This window comes from Falco naumanni, chromosome 14 (genome assembly GCF_017639655.2).
Source record: "Falco naumanni isolate bFalNau1 chromosome 14, bFalNau1.pat, whole genome shotgun sequence".
Taxonomy (NCBI): Eukaryota; Metazoa; Chordata; class Aves; order Falconiformes; family Falconidae; genus Falco; species Falco naumanni.
Genome location: NC_054067.1, coordinates 7,775,282 through 7,796,453, shown reverse-complemented (window position 1 = coordinate 7,796,453; position 21,172 = coordinate 7,775,282). Strand labels below are relative to the sequence as shown.

Genomic DNA, 21,172 nt, shown 5'->3' with positions numbered 1-21,172 from the left:
CGCTGACAATAGTGGTGCCTACTTAGGTTCCAGTTTATGAAAAATACCCCTTATACAGAGAATGCATCTACCTACAACTGAACAGTGATCATGCCAATCACAGTTGGTATATTTTCACTTAAAAAATTGATGCCAATGTCTTTAACTCTTACTGTTAAATGTCTTTAATCATAGTGTTCTTTACTTAGCTCGGTTTAGTTCTGCTTTCTCTTTACTTAATGCTGTAAGGAGACAACACCTCAAGGATATTTAACATTTGGTAAAAAGATTGAAATTGGCAAAAGAATTCATAAACTCCAAACCCAAAATATCTGTTTCCACATTAAACCACTGCCCCAAAATAAAATCACCAACTCCTCCAAGGGCAATGGAGCAAACTTAGATTAAGACACTGCCCTGCAGGACATTAAACCCCTAAAAATAGCAGTCCTAAGAAAGAAATAAGAGAACTGTTAATCTGATTTCAGATTTTCTATTGTCCAATTGAAAATACAAAAAGAACAAAATAAACCATAGAAAACATCACTGACATTTCATTTTTAATAACCTAAGATACTTTAACATTCTTACTTGTATTTTCTTTCAGCACACAAGTGCTGCATTTTGTCACTGACCCTTACATAGATTTTCTATTGTCCAATTGAAAATACAAAAAGAACAAAATAAACCATAGAAAACATCACTGACATTTCATTTTTAATAACCTAAGATACTTTAACATTCTTACTTGTATTTTCTTTCAGCACACAAGTGCTGCATTTTGTCACTGACCCTTACATTGAGGGGTAAGTTTGGAGCAGTTTGGGCCAAACTATTGTACTAAGACCCTGTGATTTACTTAAATACATATGCAGAGCAATAACATCACTGCATATCTGAGCCAAATTCATTGTTCAATTAATACTTTACAGCAGTGGGCATAATAAATGCCCACAGCTGGAGGATTCCTTCATAAGCAAGGCATTATTTCAACACAATTATTGTCTTCTCCCAGCAATGATTTAGTCGGCGATGCTCTGTCTCAACGTGTGCCCTGTACGTGTAGGGATCTCTGCCAATGGGCCTTATCTGGGCTGAAACTGTGCCACCACACAGCTGCATCAGACAGTAGCCACTTTGAGAAATAAACAATGAAACTGAGATCTACTTGCCCTGCCTCCTCCCTGCTTTCAAAACCAGTGCCAGCACCATGTGTCAGGACACACAAGGACACTGCTACACTGTCCGGCACAGAGTGATGAAACGGCTACCTCTGCAGAGCAGTAGCTCCCACTCATCTGAGTAACAACAGGATGTGGTGCTCCTATGGAGAGTTTATCAGTGGAAGGCCTTTTTGTCTTCCACTGCTGCTTATCAGGCAGTAAGTGGATAAGATAGTCACAAAAAACATACGGGTTATATTGCCTGCCCCAGATTACAGAGCTGGCCCCAAGGCTTTTGGATTTGTTAAGACTCTGACAGGGCCCGATGAGTTTCATGCTGCACCCACAGCGATAACTGGTAAGAGAAGACAGGTCACACAGCAATCAGAAAACCACAGTGCCTCTCAAATAAAACAAGCATGTCGAGTATAATTTATAAAATCTTTAGAAATACCTCCCTACCAATACTGCCCTTCATATCAGCAATTAGATAATGTGTATGGTATTCTCCCAGTCAAAGTTGAGTTGGTTTATTTCAGATGAGCAAAACAAAAGATTACAAAGTTTCATGAAAACAGTGTCCCAAAATTACCAATTCAGCAACATGTGCTACCACAGTCCAACAACTCAAGGAACAAAATGGAAGACTTTGTTATATGTAGAGTGGCCTGCAACTTAAAGGCAGTCTAAATGAAAAACAAGGACACTCTCATGTACGCTGGTCAGCTGACAGTGGTACAGATAGAAAGCAAGTTCGATCCTAGCGCAAGTATTACGGATGAGCTTAATTAGATGCTGCTATTTCCAGAGAACCAAGGGAACATTTAAAAAAAAGCCCACAACACAAATAACACAACAACAACAACAACAACAAAAAACAAAAAAAAAAAGTGATGACATTTAAAGAGACACAGGATAACACTGCCAAGGTACTACTCCAAATATTTTTTTAGATCAGAAGTGGTGCTAACTTTAGAATGGAGCCCATGGAAGGGATTTGCAGACACTGCCAATGAGTAAACCTCAGCTGTCACGGGACAACGCTTGGGTATCATTGTGCACAGAGATCCTCTGATGCAGACGCATCAGTTACTTTTAGTGCCTTCTCTAGCCTCTAATTTATTACTGATGTGCAGGGTACACCCCCTCCAGCAATAATTCCTCTTCAGCCATGCTCTTACTCAGCTGCATGCCTTCAGCTGTTTCAGATGAATGAGGAAACAGAAAGCCTCCCTGCAGCTCCAGAAAATGGGCACTTGCCATATTATTATGCTGAAACAGATAAAAATCACTCCTAGACACTTAGTGCTGCATGTGGATGAAAACTGTGGGACTGCTCTGTGTGAGAGCATTTGGCAAAAAAGACATGGTTCAGAAAGACGGTGTTCATATTTGTTTCCTGCTGTGAACACTTGTGTGCTGGTTTTACACACCATTAAAAGCATGCCACATTAAATTTAAAGGTGCCTACATTTCAGTGCACTGTGAAGCAGCCCAACATATCACTAAATTGGTAGAGCGCTATATGATACTTGAACTAATAATAATATACAGGAGGATCTCACTACTTACAATGGAAAAAATCATTGCGTAACAAAAATCCAGTCACAGCAGAAAAAGACAATCCAAGCTCAAATGTGTCTATCTCCCCTTCACTCACTGATGAATAATGACTCATGATTTTTTAATTCTTACATTTACCAATCTTCAATTTTATGTCATTAAAAATAAAAGATTAAAGTTAAAGACTACTACCCTCAAAAGCAAAAGCCTTCCCAAAAACTAGCTGCTTATGCTAACTATGATTTAGCCCATTATAACAGGAAAAGGGGTAGGAGTAAGCATTTTGCTTTCTCTGTAAAGTTTGTTTATTCTGTATTTTTTATAGTTTGTGTACTGCCTATTTCATTGTTTCTCCGGTGCACAGAAAATTAATGCATCTTTCTGCTCTTTTCATGCTTCTTCCCTATAACAAGGTAGAAGAGAAAAAGATGCTTTTTCCAGTGCAAAACTGAGACTAAAAAGCAGAGGGAACATCTAGTTTGGGAGCTCAATGATCATATTTAAATTAAACAGTTAATTTCGGGATCTTCTATGCTCTCCGACGTCCTAAGGTATGTTTAGGACACATTTTCCATTTCTTTTCTGAAATCCAAGGACTAGATATTTTCATCAATAAAAACAGACGATAAAAAAAAATCCAGACAAGATTGTGAAAAAATACCATGAGTCTAGCTTCATAAAAAATAGCTGATATTGCCAGACAGGCAATAAAATCATGGGATTCAGTAAGGCTAACATTGGGTGCTGACAGTTTTTGGACTGACCTGATTACTGCCATCAAGAAGGAGCAGCACACACTGGAAGCCCTCTACTGCTAGTCAGACAAGAAGGTAAAGCTCAAGAAATCAATCTAATTGACTACACTGTGAAGGCTGGGGATTTTAGCCTCCTAGAGCCTTTACATCACCAGCCAATTAAAGTTATGAAGAGGAAGAGGTGAGGCAATCCTACATTAACTGGAAAGTAAACAAAAGATCCAGGTGCAGTCAAGTGTCTCTGGAATACTTCAGCAATAGCATAGCAGCCTTTAACTTTTTTAAATTTCGGTTCAGTTTGAGACAAATATTCCTGGTCGGTTTAGAGCCAACACTTAAGACAGCAAGCCATCTCCTGCCTTCCCTATCACCCAGGTCAGAAATTGATCCATTTTCTGAATCTTCTAGTGAACCCAAATACAAAATTTGCACGCGTGGGTCTCACACAAGTTTGCCAGTGTGCCACGGGTAACCCTGGACTATGTGATAAGCTAGGTTAAATTTAAGAAACCAGCCACTGCTGAGCACCCATCATTACACTTTCTTCAACCCCATCCATCTGCCCTGCAGAGTTCAACTGACAGTTACTTTGCCATTTGCTTTTTGATGGTGGCAAAGGTATTTCTAAAGGATAAAGCAAAATGACCTTTGAAACACAAACATTTAAGATGATTGCAAGACATTAGCCAAAGAAAAGAAGAAAAAGTATCAAGTGATATGACAGCCACTTCCGAAACGCCTCAGCCATGATACTATTCTTCATATTCATCTATCTCCTCAGGAATAGTCTGAACACTGGCAAAGGGGATTTCCTTTAATTAAGACAACTCTTTGGCATAAGTAGCAAAATTACTTTTTACTTTTTTACTTAATTACATTTAAAGAATAAGTAACAAACGGTTGTCTCTGGCCAGAAGCAGAGAATGAGGCTGCAGCAGGGATACCGGTACAGCTCGCACAGACAGGGGCTGGCTAAACCGCTCAGCCCCCACCTCTGTAGGCTCCATCAAAGCAGGCACAACAATGAGCCCTTTAAGTTCTAACATCTTGGTTTTGAAAATCCAAGCCAGAATTGAAAAGAATATCCTCCATCAGGTTATGACCCTCCAGTACTGTACATTAAAAGATCCTTCTCATAATATAGCCAGCTGACAAAGCCACAGAGTTGGGTGTTTTTACAATACAAAAACCAAAACAACACTGCAAAACAAGTCCCTACAGCCCCCCCAACCTGAAGAAAATAAATCCCAACTTCCAAATCAGCTATACATTCAGAGAACAACTGCTTACCCGTGCACTCTTCAGCTGTCTCTCCTGTTTCAGGTGACTGTGTGACCTCTGTTGGCCCCGTAGCCATGTTATAGTCACTGAAATAGAGATGAAAGCTTCAGTTAAATTTTAGTCCACTTTCCCAGCAGAATATGGTCCCACCCAACATGAAGAAAGAACATGGCTGGTTCCTTTCTGAAACTGCATACTCAAATGCTTATCAGAAATATGGCTTGCACACTTTTTTGCACTTCAGCCACGAAGCTTTTCCTCATTTTTCAGTAACACCTATTTCTCCAGCCAAAACTAACAAACCCTCTAATTTCTTGCCAGTACCTCTCTCTTTTTAGTAAACCAGGATCAAAGTTTGCATTAATGAAAGATGTCATTAAACTTGCTCAGCAAAGACTCTAAAGCTTCCCAGCTTCAGAATAATGAACATTTATGATTTCTCTTTTCTAGAGAGTGACAGCTCCATGCTACTGTAAAAAAACATCTTAAGTGCTCTGCTGCTGAGGGTTCATGTATTACAGTGTCCTCACAGCAGGCACCAGGCTAGTCTGTCAGCGTTATTAAAATTAGTTAAGCTTCAGCACTGAAGCATCATCCTGGGCTATGCTACATTTGTGGAAACCAATAGATCAAATTTATTTTGGATTCAGTGCAATCAGCTTTTAGCCACAAGCTTTGAAACCCTATCGCAAGCAGGGCTATTGATCAACCAAATTAGCTGATGGCATCATCTTCCTCCCTGATGAAAACAAAAGTTCAGCCTAGTTTTAAGATCATTCAATGTTAACTGGCTCCACTATGTATTTTCCAAGACTCTTAAACGGGTGTCTGTTAGACACAAAGGAACTAAGCAGCAGACCACAAGAGTTATAGTACAGATGTCAAGCAACAATAGAAATGTGACAGTTTAGCAGGTCAGCTCATAAATATTGTCCTTTGTTATGGAAGATATCTAGGTGATACATTTACATAGTTAGCAGTTCCAATGTACTGTGTCAGGAGTTAAAGAGTAAGAAATCTTTACAAATAAATGAAAATACCCAGAAACAAATCCTGCTCCCTTTTCTGCATAGAGCTCATCTAACAATGTTCCACATCAAAATGGTATAATTTGGCAGTATAACTGCCAAATTAAGTACCTCAACAGCAAGCAAGATTATGATTCTATACTAATTTGACAAATCAGTAAACTATTCTATTTATTCTGTATCACCCACACATTCTATAATCTGTCATGCCCAAAAGCACTGGAACTTTCCTACAAGCCCACATCCTCAGTTAACCTGAAAAGATAAGGTGCACAAAATCAGAGGCAGAGGTGATAGGACTGTCAAAAAAGAAAAAAAAAGGGGGGGGGGGGGGGGTAGGTGGGAGGTGGGACACAGATGGCACACAGACCACAGAGGTAAAAGAAGCAGGGCTCCTGCAAAAAAAAAGAAACAGACCTCAAAGTAAGCTTTCCCTGTGCTAGACACAGATACACAAACTGCCATGCTGCTGTACTGTAGCAGAAATGGAGGAGACAGACTACAGACTGCAGTTTTCTTCTGGTTTGGAACGGATCATCTGTGAGCAGTGAAGACAGGAGAGCATTAACACACTGTAGTTCCAAGCAATCTCATCCCAACCTGCTAAAATCAATGAAAAAGTCATTGCAGCAACCAGGACCAATTACACCTTTTCCAAGTAAGAAGCACTGAGGATGTTTTTGAAACATCCTCATGTTGAAACATGTTTGAAACATGTTAGACAGTATTGAGAAGGAACAAAAAAAATAAGACTTTTAAGATTCTCCCTTTTGGATGATCATAACCGTTCAACTCTTCTTCCTTTTTTCCCCTGTGTCTCATCAACTATCCACGCAAATGTCTGCATTTTCTGCATATTTTGATTAAAGTGGTCATCAGCAGACTGTCTCATAGATTCTCTGTATTAAAAAGAATTTTTTTCCCATTTTCCTCCTCAACTTTATAGACCATGCATATTGATTATGTTAGATTTTTCTTGAGGGAAAGGGAAATGCATTTGAAATAAAACATCAAGAAAGCACTCAAAAAATTTCCAAGGACAAACTGGCAAATCCCCAGAGATGAGCTTATTTTCACAGAATGTGAGTGGGCCTGACATCTGGTTCATTTAGACCTCTAACTTCTGCTTTACCCATCTTCAATAAAATCAAAGCAAGAGAAAATGCTGCTTTCAGATCCAGCTTTTCTTTCACCAGCTCTACATTTATTTAAATTACTCAGTCATCTCAGCCGTTCACTCCAAATCCTTCCAGCCTTTGGAGATATTTTGACTGCTGTGTTTATTATAACTGGAAACATTTATTTCCAATTGGTATATCTTTTATACAAGTAGAACTATAATTGCAAAGCAGTTCAGCTCCGAGGCAGTCTCTTCACAGTTAAATCAGCTCCAGCATTAACTCAATTTTATAGCTGAGTTCTCTGGGGCATATGGAGGTCAAGTGTCAATTGCAAGGGTGCATTGGTTGTTTGCAAATGTGCCCCATTTAGGACCTAATGGTTTGGTGCCTTTGTATACCTCATCACAGGATCATCTTTTTCCAGTGACCTGAAGAGTGACTTGAGGTGAGGGGAAATCACAGATTTTTACAAGCTTTAAGTTAGCAAGTATTTAAGCGACAAGAAAAAAAAATACATATATATATGTACAGCAAAGTGTAAGTTCCATCATTAAAAGCTCGATGACACACCCAAAGGAAAGTTAGCAATTAGTCGACACTTAGACTTCTATTTCTGGTGACAGTGAGTTGTACTTTACAGAGAACAGATAGGAAATGTTCTGAGCAAAAAACCCTAGCCTGAGGATCAATATAATGGAGAAAAAGAGGACAAAACTCCATCAATACAAATACATGTGAGTGCACAGGCATTAACTGATCGAATCTTCAGACATTCACCACTTCCAGGCCTTAACGACAGCTGGCAGACGCGGCATCAGGATCTATCAATACCATGTATGTTCAGTTCAATCAACTGTATGAATCCTGTGCACCCTGCAAGCTTTCCCAGAGCATTATGCCATTAGAGACAAAATTTTAAACAAATACCATATGCATATTGATTTCTAGTGATAAAAATATCAGGTTAAATAAATGGCCTTTTAGAGCAGTATTTCTGATACTCTTCAGGCTAGGAGATGCTAGAGGACAGCTGGGAGAAGGAGCTCACAGGGGGGGAAGGAGACTCCCCTCATGGGGGAACAGTCAAGGCAGAGCAGCGACAGGCTGATATCTACGGCTGGCCAAGGGAGTAGAGTTGTCAAGTACCAGCTACCGTTTGATTACCACTAGAAGTGGAACAGTGGGCACATTTCTCCAGTCTACAACTTTTTTAATCATGTTCTTATCCTCTCTCCAACAGGATTCACAATCCCTGCATGTGCACAGGCCACAAGATGCTGAGTCTCTCCTAGACACCCTAAAAGCCAGGCCTGGCCATGCCCAGTAAGGCTACTGCAGCAATTCCTGCATAAGGCCATGGAAATGACCGAAAGCTTACTGAGGGCAGCAAGGACTGACTACATGGTGTTCATCTCTCCTTGCACAGGGTGATGGACTGGGGCATTATATCTACAACCCAATGAATTAACTTGCAAACTGTGAAGTGGCTTCCTATACAGATGCAATCACAACAAAAAATCTGGTATTACTAGACTTTATTTGCATTGCGAGGGTGTATTTTAAAGCAAAAAAAAAAAAACCAAACCTCCTGCAAAATTGCAGGGCTTGCTTTACTTTCAAAGCAGGCAACAGGACCTACTTAGCAATCACCACTACCTTCACATGGTTTGATGGTTTAGATCTAGGCTCCCTGCTATCCCATACAAAACTTCTATTAATAACCCTGCTGTGTTGCATTCACTTGAGGCTCTTCAACTCATTAAAGGAACTAATGAGTCTTAAGAGAAAAAAAAGAATCTCCAGGAACAGGAGAAAAATTCCTGTCTCCCTGCTACAAATGGGGCAACTGGCCAGATATTTGGAGTGCTCTATGGGAGGGCAGTAACAGGGAAAAAGAAATAAAGTCCCAGGGTGGTGTTCTGACCATTCCCTCTTCCCAGATGAGTACATTACTGACTACCTACATTGGGGTGGGGTGGGGAAGCTAAAAGAAGAAAAGACAATTCCCTTTCACTGCTTGGTTTGTGTATTTAAGGACTCCTGGGAAGTTAACACTGTACAGTCCTCAAGTCTCCTGCATTTAACAAAGGCCCAAGACAGACGCTTTCTGCTCAGTCTCAGAAACAGGACACAGCCTCCTTGCTGTCTCTCCAGTGGAGCAGAACACTTGGAGACTGCACAGCAAGCAAGCTCCTACCCCACCTTTAGTGTTTCTTCAGCTTTAGTCCCATGCTTCTGTATAAGCATTCCGGAAGGCCTTATGATAGAGAGATCAAAGGAGATGTTGAATCCTGAACAGCCTCTTTCCTACCCAATAAATGCTTGAGGAAATAAAGACTCAAGAATATAAAGTACTGGATTCAGTTAGCATCTTTATAGCCTACAGAAGATAGACAATGGCAAGCAGCCAAGAGAAAGAGGTGAAATTTTTGCCTGGAGCTTTTAAAGACCAATTTCCTTCACGCTACAAAAATTATTTGAAATCAAGCTTATGCTCCACATTTCAGAACACACACTTTGCACAGCAAGATGGATCATCACTGGGAAATACACTCCCTTCATCTGGTTCTCTAGGCCACCACCCTGCAGCCAGCCTCCCCCCAGAACACATTTCAAGCTACAGCAGGACCTCAGAGAAAGCCCCTCTCTGTTTCTTCTCAGCACCGAGTTTCAAAGAGACACAGAATGCAGGATGGTCTAGTATTCAGATTACGTTCCGTAGCAAAAAGGTGACTGACAGGTTAAATTTTCACTCAGACTTACTAAAGCACATTAGAGGACTTTGTTCTGACAAAATGTGGCTGATGGCTTTGTTCTCAAGGAACCCTACAAAGCTAACTATCAATGAACTCATTAATCCAATGACACTTAAGTGAAGTAAAGTTTACCCTCTGCTACTCCATGGAACAGGATTTCAGTCAGTCATAAAGCAGCAGCAGAGCCAGCAAGATTCCTATCTCATTTTCACATCCCTTGAGCATATCAGAAGCTCAATAGAAGCCCTTTGCCCTCCATGCAATGAGCAGAGCGAACTGCACTTCCAGGTCCAGGTTCAGGGAACATGCTGAATAGCGTGGGATCCCCACACACCTTTGCTGAAACAGCGTATGACCCAACATGACAGCAGGAACTGGGATCTGACCTTGCACAGCTGATCCCATTGTACTCTTGTATACTGTAGTGTTTCTAGGATGAAATTCCCAGCTTTTTTTACCAGCTCCTAGCTGGTATGTCCCTAGCCAGACCGTGGCTGTTTTAGGTAAGCACAAGAGAACAGCACAAACAGCAGTTTACATTAGGACTCTTGCTACTGCCTCCATTGATAACAGTGAGGGGAAGAGTTTACCTTGTTACTGAATATTGCTCTTGTCATTTTCACAGGAGGGAGAGTTTAAGAAAGTGTAAGGTCCTTTTCCAAGGATTATCAATGATACAGTAATAGTAGTGATCAGGAAGTCTGGATAAGCACCTAGATAATATTTAATATCAATAGAATACTCTCCCAGGATAAGTTATGACCAGGGGGTCATAATTACCCACAGCAACAGGCAGCATTCACCTCCTACCCTTGAGGAGATATCCAGAGCAAACAACCATTCACTTAAAGAGATCCATTCACAGCTTTCACACTTTGCCTTCAGCCAACACCCCCTCACTGCCCTCTGTCCCCACACCTTGGCTTCTCTGAGAAGGCTTGTCAGAAGACAGGCCCCAATGTGCTGAACTCTTTTAACCTACAATCTGCTTTGAGAAGCCTCTGTCTGACAGCAGTTCTGAAGGATTTCTGCTATTCAGCAGTGCCTGAAGCATTATGTGCTGCTCTCCTAGTGAGTGTGTGTGTAACACTAATGGAAAGCAGCTGGTGGGCTGAAGCTGACTAAAAAAAAAAAGTAACAGGAGGAAATGCCTTTCATACAGTCACACAGGCTCAGTCTGTAATTGTGTGAGAAGCCAAAAGGATAAGCAGGGGGAAGGGCAAATGAGACAAAAACATTCATAAGCTACTACAGAAAAAAAGTGGAAATGCGCTCTGTTACCAGTCCAGGAACTGGGAGAGTAAATGCCTCTGTCCCCTGCACGCTGCCTGGTCTCCACTCCCTCTCAGCAGTCGTGCCATTTGCTACATCACTGCAGAACGGTCACCCTGCACGTGGGAACACAACTGCAGCGTGCACACGCAGGCCTGTGTCACCTTAAACCTGCAGCAGGTACCAGCAGCAGAGCAGCTGTTAGTTTGTACTGAGCTCAAGATACCAAACTGAAGTTGAAACTCCTATAGCTTTGCAACGCTTGGCACCCAGGCCAGATAGATCAACCTGTTTTGGACATGCCACTTCAAGCTGCCCTTGTACACCTAATCACTCTGCAGTGCTTATTAGCATGACCTTGTGTAGTTACTGTCAGTGCAAGGATCCCCACTGCAAGTTTCTATCTGCCCAGACAACAGAGCAAATATCTACCTGTTTGCCAAAATCTAAACAAAATGTTTCTGAATAGCCCGTCCCTGATAATAATTTATCACATAGTTTTTCCAGTGTATTTTCTAATCTGCACCGATCAGGAGAAATGTGACAGAACTTTGCTCAGACCAAGACTGGCACTAACATGGTCATCATCTAAGCACACGCAAGAGCTCAGCCAGTATTTTGGGCCCAGACTGCCTCTATTTTTAAGGAATGTACATTAAATGACCCAGCTGAATTGCACCATTTGGCATTAGCATAGGAATAAGTCAGTGCTTTTCCCGTGTAGTAATTCTTTTTCTTCACACTACCACACTGGGGAAATTCAGGAAACAGCTGGAATGGGGATCTTCTTCCACTCTTCCTAAAAAGATGGAAAAGCAGCAGTAGTCATCCAGCAACTGTGCTAAAGAGCTAGTACCATGCCAACAGTAAGAGACACTCTTAAGATCTACTTGACACGGATGCATTTCGAGTAGTTGGGAGGGAGGGGGAACATACATTTAAAAATTAAGGATATAACCAAAGGCTGCCTTTGCCAGTTTGGGAGCTACACCCAGTGTTACTGCCTTTGGAAACAGTTTCAAAGAGCAAAGCAACAGGAAACATCAAGCCACTATCACTAAACAGCAGGCATGCCTCATGCTGGCAGAGTCAAGATGTCAGAGAGTTAAGAATGGAAATAAAAGTAAAGCTTACTGTCTCTGCCTCTCCATGTGGCTAATTCAACAAATGCACATAATTTTCCATCCCAGACCTGGGTGGTGGGCATATTTGGCCACTGTTTTCTAGCTTGTGCATGTGCTTTTTACCCCCTCTCCAAATTCCTAATTAATTTTGCTCCACCTGTGGCCTCCCAACATAAAGTTAGATGACTGATATCTGACCTGTGGTGTGCAGAGCCCTGGGAGTCCACGGGCTGCTTCACGGGGATCAGCAAAAGGTAGCTAAGGAAAGGAGTTTACCGTCAGCCGGCTTCAACATGCTCTACAGGGGCTTGAAAAACTGCATGTCTGAGAAAACTCCATGGAAATTGCCAATATCTGCAAACTGTGAAGGTGACAATTATTAGTTTAAACAGTAAAATCTCTAAGACAGAGCTCATCTTTTAAACATATCCTAGCAGATGGAGACTACTGGGCTGGGACTTGGGAGAATTGGCTGATTTTCCTGGCTCTACCGCTGGATAAAAGGGCAAATTACTGGATTGACAGCAGTAGCCAAGTTATTTATCACTCAGCTTTGAGTTTCTTTACCTGTGGAATCGAGATGGTCACACTGAATGCCTGGAAAGCTTACAAGCCCTATGGGGAAGTTAAGCACTACCTCCACTATGGGAGACCAGCATGCTGGAATCATACCCACTGACACTGCTAACAAAAAGATGAATAACAAAAACCATAAAATTTCGCAGGAGTAGCATGCATATCTGCCATACCCCTGTATTTGAGTCTCACACTGATTTCCAAGACCTAATTCTCACAGTATATGAAGAATCATTTCATCCTGGGCCTGAAAGAAAGAGTCTGGAGGCATTTTTACCAAATTAAGCTGTTTGAATATTGCAGGGGAAATGAGGCTGAAACAATAGTGAACTGAATGCCAGAACCGAAACATGGGACTTAAGACTATGTTTAAATCTTTCTTTTTTTTAAGGTTTTTCCAAAACAGTCACTTATCCCTCAATTTGTGGGTTAAAAAGCAGCTTAAGGATGGGGGAAAAAAACCCCAAACTTTCAGACAGATCAAAATTCCCAGGACACATTTCTACCAAGAGGAGATAGTATAGGTATTTAATGCCCAAGAATTCAAAGTACACTGAAAAAAAGGAGAGGCTAACAGAAATTTCCAGGGTGAACTGTGTTACAAATTTTCACTCTGAAGATCAAACTGTCATAAAAACAGTGAGCCATCTTTTGGCTACAAGAAAGCAAATAAAACACAGGCTTTGTGGTCTCAGAGGCTGCCTTTGGCAGGAAGCTCAGGAAATCTCTCTTCATGTGAAGTCCCAAAACCTAGTTGGGGCAACATCTACTGCCTGCACACACACAAAAATAAAAACAAAGCCAGCTCCTTCCTATGTTGAAACATACTGTGTCTGGCTGGCTAAACCCCCTGAGTTCCCACTGCCTGCGGGTATTTCTGGAATTCAGACCCCATTTTGGCTCCTGATCAAGGAAGGTCTGGGGCAGCTTCTAGCCTTGTAGAAGGAACTCTTCTGCAGCTATGTGTGAACTTTGGGGGTCTCCCTTTTTTTGCTGTAAAGGAAACCTCCTGCTGTCCCTGCTCTTCTCTCTCTGAAGCCTCAAGTTAGGCAGCTTCTGAAGTACACTTGGTCTTGAAGCACATGGAGAACTGTTAGAACCAAGGGAGGTAACACATGTGCTTAAAGCAGCTTCTGAGCCATTCCTGTCCCAAGGGCATCTACTGACTTTCCTCTTTAGTATGAGCAACCACAAAAAAGGGATCCTGCTTCTCCAGGATTCCAGACACAAATACCTCTCTAAAATAGGATCATATTAAATAAGATTATCTGAGCTAATGCTGTTTTGCACCAATGAAGTATCAAGCTGTATTCAACTGTGTTTTGAAGAAGGTGATACGGTAGCATCAGGCAGCAGAGAGGTTGCATGACAGTAGAAAAACCCAGGCGGGTGACAAAAAAGCAAGAACTGCAAGATGGGGTACTGACAAGTAGGCAGTGGCGGGGGGAATCAGATGTGAACAGACATTCTATAAGGTCTTCACAGGCCAAGGCTACAAGAAAGGAAGCAATAAGACAATCTGCTTTTTTTGAAGGAAAGCAATGAAGTTTCCACTTCTGGAACATTCTTTTCACTAAACGGAGATGATGGAAAGCAGTTTGACTGCGAGAGTGAACTAGCAAACAACTCCTCTGCACCTCTGTCAGATCTGTATTTTCCCATGTGCACAGACAGCTTGATGATTAACATGATGTCTGCATCATAACTCTGAGCTAGAGCATTCAAATACATGCCATTTGTATCCGAACTACTGTGTGGATCAGAACCATGTTGTTAGATGAGCAATACTTACAAGCCCTGGCAAAAGCACACAGTTAACATATTTTTGAGAATGAATAAGCATAAATGAATTCATCATGAATAAAAGTCAAATGTAGTTCACTAATTAGCACCAGATTCTTGAAACTCAGAGGCCAAAAGAAACAAGCACCACAAAAATCTGAAGCTGGAATGCTGCCTTAGCTCTGGCTAGATGGTTAAAAAGCATAATCAGGCAGCTTTGTCTGCACAGTCAAGTTACCCTGCTCCAGTGGAGAGGGCTACAATCCCCTCTAACAGTGTACTGATTTGGGCTGGGACAGGGTTCATTTTCTTCACAGTAACTAGTATGGATCTACATTTTGGATTTGTGCTGGAACAGCGCTGCTGACACAGGGGTGTCTTCGCTATTGCTGAGCGGGGCTGGCACAGAGCCAGCCAGTGGGCTGGGGGGCACAAGGAGCTGGGAGGGGGCACAGCCGGGGCAGGTGACCCCAGCTGACCCAGGAGATGTCCCACACCGTATGGCGTCACGCTCAGCGTATAAAGCTGGGGGAGGAGGAGGAATGTGGGGACGTTTGCAGCGATGGCGTTTGCCTTCCCCAGGCACCGTCACGCGTGCTGGAGCCCGGCCGTCCTGGGGATGGCTGAGCACCGCCTGCCCATGGCAGGTGCTGGATGAACGCCTTGGGCTGCTTTGCTTGTGTGCGTGGTCTGGCTTTACCTGTTAAACCGTCTTTATCTCAGTCCATGAGTTTTCCCACTTTTAATCTTCTGATTCTTTCCCCCATCCCAACAAGTGGATGGAGCAAGCAGCTGCATGGGACTTAGCTGCTGGCTGCGGTTAAACCACAACAGTCACAAAGGTACCAATAAGCTATAGCATGGTGGCAGGGTACGATAGACCACAGAATACCTTGTACCTATATGAATGCAGCAGCAACACACCGGTATAATGACACAGTTAAAAAATGAATAATGATGTATGTGGCCCAGTTCTCAGCTTTCTCATGCACGTTGTGTTGGAAATGTTGAGCTGTTAGGACAACCCTGACTGTTAACGCAGTGATGAACAGTGACAGCTCAGCATCTGCAAGCAAACTCAGACGGGATATGAACTGGTTGACTTTGTTTGTTTGTTTGTTTAAACAGTGACTCCCACAATGGAGTCTTGGAGGGCCACCTGCCATCTTGATAAAAATTATTATGAATAATATAACAAGATTTAAAAAAAAATCAAAAAGTTTGCAGTTATTATTTGCTGTATTCAAAATACTGTTTAAAACACCTTAATCCATCATATTTTCACCAACCTTGAAACTACAACAGATTTAATGCAGAACTGTACGTTTGGATCATGTTAGAGCACAGCACCTCCTGCTCAACTGTTTTCTTATAGCAGCAACCTTTAGGAGAAATTACGGGGGGGAATCAACCTTGGAATTACCTTGGGATTTTCTTGATTTCCCCACAGACAGACATCTCAGATTTTCCTAAGTTTGGCTAGTAATCAGCTCTAGCTGCCCTACACCAGCTCAGGTAATTATCTACTGGAAGTACAGCTTGGACCTACTACATTTTTGTCTCACTTATCTATAGACAGATTTCAGCTTCTAAAGCCAATTCTAGGCCTTCGCAACACGGCTATTAAACTTTCTAGACCTCTGTACAAGGAGGAAATGACAAATTCATGTTTCCAGTTGGCTGTAAAGGTACAAGCTAGACACTTTGAGCAGCAGAAGTTTTTGTATAAGAAGAGAACACAAGGCAAAGTTATGACAAGATGTTTTCATTGCTCAGTCTGGCAAAATAATGTAGACAAAAACCCTGCCAAATGGTGCAGAAAAGTGAGAATCACACTCGGCAGATTGTCCCAAACCAAGAAGTTTCTGCTCCACTGCAAGAGAAGTAGGACAGGCAGCATTAGAGGTGCACATCTGCCAAATACTCAGCACCTTAGTGATAGGGAAAGGGATGTTCTGCTGAAAGCAAACTGGCATGCCTGGTCGGAATTCTTCTGCCTACAGACAGCAAACGCGCTGCATCACGGTGGCTGCTAAAACAAACACCGTCCAGGGAGAAGCACGAACAGAACGAGGACTGGGAGGCGCGGAGTGACTCACTGGTGTATTAAGCCAGAACTGAGCTTCTTGCACAGAGGTGAATCAAATGGAATGAATCAACAAAGAGAAATAGTTGATCTTTTTGTTAATAATACAGCACTATTGTACTAATTGTGCTCAAATGCTTGCAGTGTCATGGCTCTGCTACCTCCTGACTGCTTTTGTTCACCCTCTCTACTATTCTTAAGTAAGAAAACAGCACTTAAGCCTCCAAACATTTAATACCAGGCATTGTAATGAACAATTCCTGTGGGCTGAAGACAAAATACTCACAAATGTCCAAATGCTCTGTATAATTGCCATGTACAGGAACATGTTCATAGGTTGCATATTCAAAGATTCCACTGAAAGACTCCCAATGTCCAAGGATTCCTTCCACCTCAGCTCACCCTCTCTGACTTGGCCCCAGCTGGGAGAGCTCTCCGCTTTCTACAAAAGCACAGCACTTCTGTCCAATGCTGTGCTTCTTGCACCTATTTCTTGATACCCAGTATTGTCACCCCTGTGTAGATCCAGGTGCACTGATGAACTAGCTTTGCTGGGCAGGAAGCACCTTTCATCCTCAGATGTTTTCATCTCAATAAAAAAAAATGTGGAAAAACTGAAAATGAGTAATTCTTGCCCTCCCTGGGAAATATTGTGTTCAAGTGGTGTAAAGACAGGTACACAAACACATTTCAGAATTCCAAAGTGTTCATGTGAAGAATTTCACCTCACCAGAATTCACTGGCCACACAGGCAGACACCCTAGATCACCATGGGACCACAGCACTAGCTCTGCCACAGCTTCCAGGCAGCATGCACCAACATGGAAGCCACACGGCCTCCTGACAGCTGCCAGCCCCACTGAGCCTATGGACCGCTGCTGAGCCAAGCCAAGCCCAGGTATGTGGAGGATGCCACAGGCAGGGATAGCCAGGGAACTCAGCATCTCACTTTAAACAACCTGTGAGTCCTGGAGAGATGCTCCATATCTAAAAGTGTGCCAAAGAGCAGTGTCATGTACTGTGGACAGTCAATAAACATAGCTACTTAGACCCCATGGTGATGACATGCCTCCAAAAAGTGAGAGAGGCCACAGGAGGCAAACGAGCTGCTGACAGAGAAGAGCCAAGCGTTTTAAACTGCCCTATTACTCACAGTGCCAAGTTGCTACTTTGATAGCAGTTGGTGGAGCTTTAAAACACTTCCAATCCACTTGCTAGTGTCCAAGCTAAAACAGCAGCTGCTTGCTGTGGAGGGGGAACCAAAGGCTCTAAGGACTCCACACATATATAACAGCTGTAAAAAGCGTATTACGCACCAAGGACCAAGGGACTTCTGGCACTCCTTCCACTGTCCTCTACAAGCCTCTCCAACAAGAGGGCTTGGGGTGAAGGTGTGGGAAGCAGTGAACAGACATCTGAGCCTACTTAGTTATCCATCATGTGGACAGCACTATACCATCTTTGCAATAATCCCAGTAAACACCAAAACCACTTCCTGATGCTCATCTGAACAGGCAACAATGCAAGCTACAGCAACACAGAAACAGCACCTAATCCAGAAAACATATTTTACTCAATTTCATGGTCATAACATCATTCCACATGTGCAATGACTTCCATCTCAAACAATCCAAAAATGTATTGAAAATTACACTGATGCATCCCTTGCTCAACTCAGTTTACTCAGATGCTGAACCTCTTTGCAGGACAAGAGTGCACATCAAAATTTTCTGATCATTTCGGACTATAAGAAAAGAACACAGTATCCCACTGGAAGTGCAGAGCTTGGCATAGCAAAGACATTCAAACTGAAATATGTCCATAATTCTGGGATTGCTCATGAAAGGCACCATGAAGCCCTGAGTGACCACATTAAGTACAGAACAGTTAAATACATTTCCTTATAGTCTGCTACAGAAACCAGTTCTGAGCTGGCATGCAAAGCCTTCAGCCAAATATTTTATATAGCTTCTAGCATACTATATTTGTCTTTGGAAATTGGCAGTTTGTGTTGACCATCAGTGAACCTTACTATTCAAGCAACCACATTTTCAGCTCATAACTATATATTTGGCTAGTACCAAAAATTGAGCAATGTATAAAAAGATCCCTCCACAGACTTTAGAAAACTTCATCATATCTGTCCAGGTCTAATATTTATTTCTGGCACCATACTAGGATGAAGCACAACAAAACTTTGCAACAAGGATGATGAGCTATAAACATAGTAGAATAACAATTTAAGATTATTCAGAATCCAGATGCTGGTCAAAGAGAAATATGAAAGCAATCTACAACTTTCATTTCAGTGGAATAGCAGCCGAGATTGGGGCTGTGATGAAGAATTACCTGGTGGATACCTTTGGGCATTATTTTTTTTTTGTGACATCTCATAAAAGAACATTAACAAAGCACAGAGACAGGAGATTCTGCACAAAGATCAGATTCAGCCATACATTATCCATGTATCAAGACAGAGCCTTTGCTTCCCCTTGAAAAATGTGGGGGAGTGAAAGTAAATGTGACAGCAACACAGCAGAGCACTACCCAAAGCAGCTTTTAAAACAGCCCAAGTGCGTTAGCCAGACCCAGCAGCATAAAGCCCTGGATGGACCCCCTCTTTCTCAGCATCAGTGGCAGGTTTTATGGCCTTCACTGAGCTCTACATTGCTTTGTCTAAATCACTACTGGCACCCAAGCCAATTGTTTAAAACATAAAAGTAATTTCATTCCAAAACAGCTTTCATTCAGAAAGCAAAGTAACTCCTACAGGTCAAATGACCATGTGAGGATTTAGGAAAGCTATTCCAGTGACCCATTTGTCCAGAAGGACAAACACTTCATGTCAAACTCCAACTAAATTTAATCCAAAATTAATTTCAGGCTAAAAACTTCACTGTTACTGCAATTGGTGTCTTAGATTCATTTTAACTGCCAATAATCACAGCCAAAGCAGCATATAAAATTTGTAAAGACTGCAGAGTATTAATAGTTGCACTAATCCACTTGGGAACACATCACAGGGCTGAAAGAACAGATCAAGGAATACAATCTATACACATATCAAGTGTAAAGACATAACTGAAGAGTAACAAGAAAGAAGAATTTGTTGATGAAAAAAAACCCTATTCCCCACAGATCAGGTGGAGATCCACCAGTAAAGAAGAGATTGTATGCCACATGAAAAAAGCTTCACCCACCCGGCCTTTATAGCCTCTCTCAGACCTCCAAGTTTGTTTTAACTTCATTAGATGCTGGAGGGTTTGGGGGAAAAACAACTTAGCATAAAACAAACAATGTAAATTGATTTTTCTTTCAAGTGTCAATCCTCCTACCTTCATCAGGACTCACTCTTAGCCCTTTTGCTAGTTCTGATTGCATTCTTCCCCTTTATCTAAGGCAGACTTACTCTCCAAATATTAATTCCTTCTCATAGACACTGTTACAAATTTCAAAGGAAGACAAAAGTCAATATGGGATGGAAATGCTACCTGAAATCCAACAAGATTGATGTGCCTTTGAAAACGCCTGCTTCCACTAGCATAATGTGAGACAAACTGTTGGTATGAGGGATACAACCTTTAGGAGAGAGGCAAGGAGAAAGAGTGAATCTTTGAACTACTAATTTTTCCCTCTGCTAAATAGGACTTACCCATACATTTAGCTATCAGCATTCACATCTTAAGCCTTGAGATACAACTTTGCTTGCCTTTCACTGTGCATTTTCACTTTCTGTAATCTCATACTGTGTGCAAGAATAGAGCCCTCTACAGTCTGCTAAAGCAAAACATGATGAAAAACCACTGTTCAGTTTTTGCAACAGAAAATTTTGTTCCATTCTTTAGCAGGGACAATGTCAAAAGAAAACTAGAATGTATCTTCATGGTGGTTTAAAGCACAAATACTAACATGCATTGTTGCATCCTCTTCTACCTTTACAGTCTGCTCCAACAGAATTATGTCAGTGAAGCAATAAAAAAATATTTCCTTTAAATACAACCAAATCTCTCAACGGGGAGCAATTACAGAATCAAACCTCAGGTTCCTTATATAAAAACTGAGCACATCAAGTTCTCAAAGAGCATTTACTGCCAGATTCTAAATGAACATTTTTTAAAAGCCAGTGTGCATTTCTGTATTTCTCATTTTTATGTGTTAATAAATAAACAATATAGCTAATCAATAAAGAAGACGACATTTTCCTTCTTGTTATAATTAGAGAGGAAAAGATTCTTAACTCCTTTTTCAGCATTTCATGTTTATACCTCTGAAGAAAAAAAACATGACCAATTTTGACCAATTTGGTATTTCAGGCAGGAATGATTTTTCACACTTTTGTACTCAGAATGGTACTTCAGTCTCAAGGTATAAGCATTTTTTTCAGTGCTGCTGCTAAAATACAACAAAGACAGAATTTCAAAGTACCCACTAGCCTCAGCTCAGTTTGGAAAGGTGGAGGGGAGGGCTTAGCATGGCACTTACTTTTTACTTTTCAGGCAACCGTAGAATCCAGCCATGGTCCTTCCCGGGAGGCATGTGTGCATTTAATTCATCCTTGTGTGTGGATGCCAGCACAAAGATTCTGCTTCGTATCCTGCTCACCAAATGCCCACACACGCACACAAGAAAGCCAGCATGCCGATGCAATTACTAGCCAGATAAAGTTCCTGATCTGAGGCCCTCAGA

At 41.7% G+C, this 21,172-nt stretch overlaps 1 protein-coding gene across 8 annotated transcripts in view; it reads right to left on the bottom strand.

The window, feature by feature from the left end:
- Positions 1–21,172, bottom strand: part of KIAA1210 (KIAA1210 ortholog) — a 46,013-nt gene extending 24,841 nt beyond the window's left edge. For 3 of the 8 annotated variants that reach the window (XM_040614784.1, XM_040614787.1, XM_040614791.1), the window contains exons 1-2: positions 20,969–21,172; positions 4,751–4,827 (exon numbers count right to left, since the gene is read on the bottom strand). In XM_040614784.1, coding sequence (XP_040470718.1) covers positions 4,751–4,827; positions 20,969–21,030 — 139 coding nt within the window. In that variant the 5' untranslated portion in view covers positions 21,031–21,172. Of the gene's footprint in view, positions 1–4,750; positions 4,828–5,065; positions 5,609–12,240; positions 12,404–19,977; positions 20,066–20,968 lie in introns of those variants that run through there. The other 5 variants (XM_040614785.1, XM_040614788.1, XM_040614790.1 and 2 more) reach the window with 5 other exon arrangements.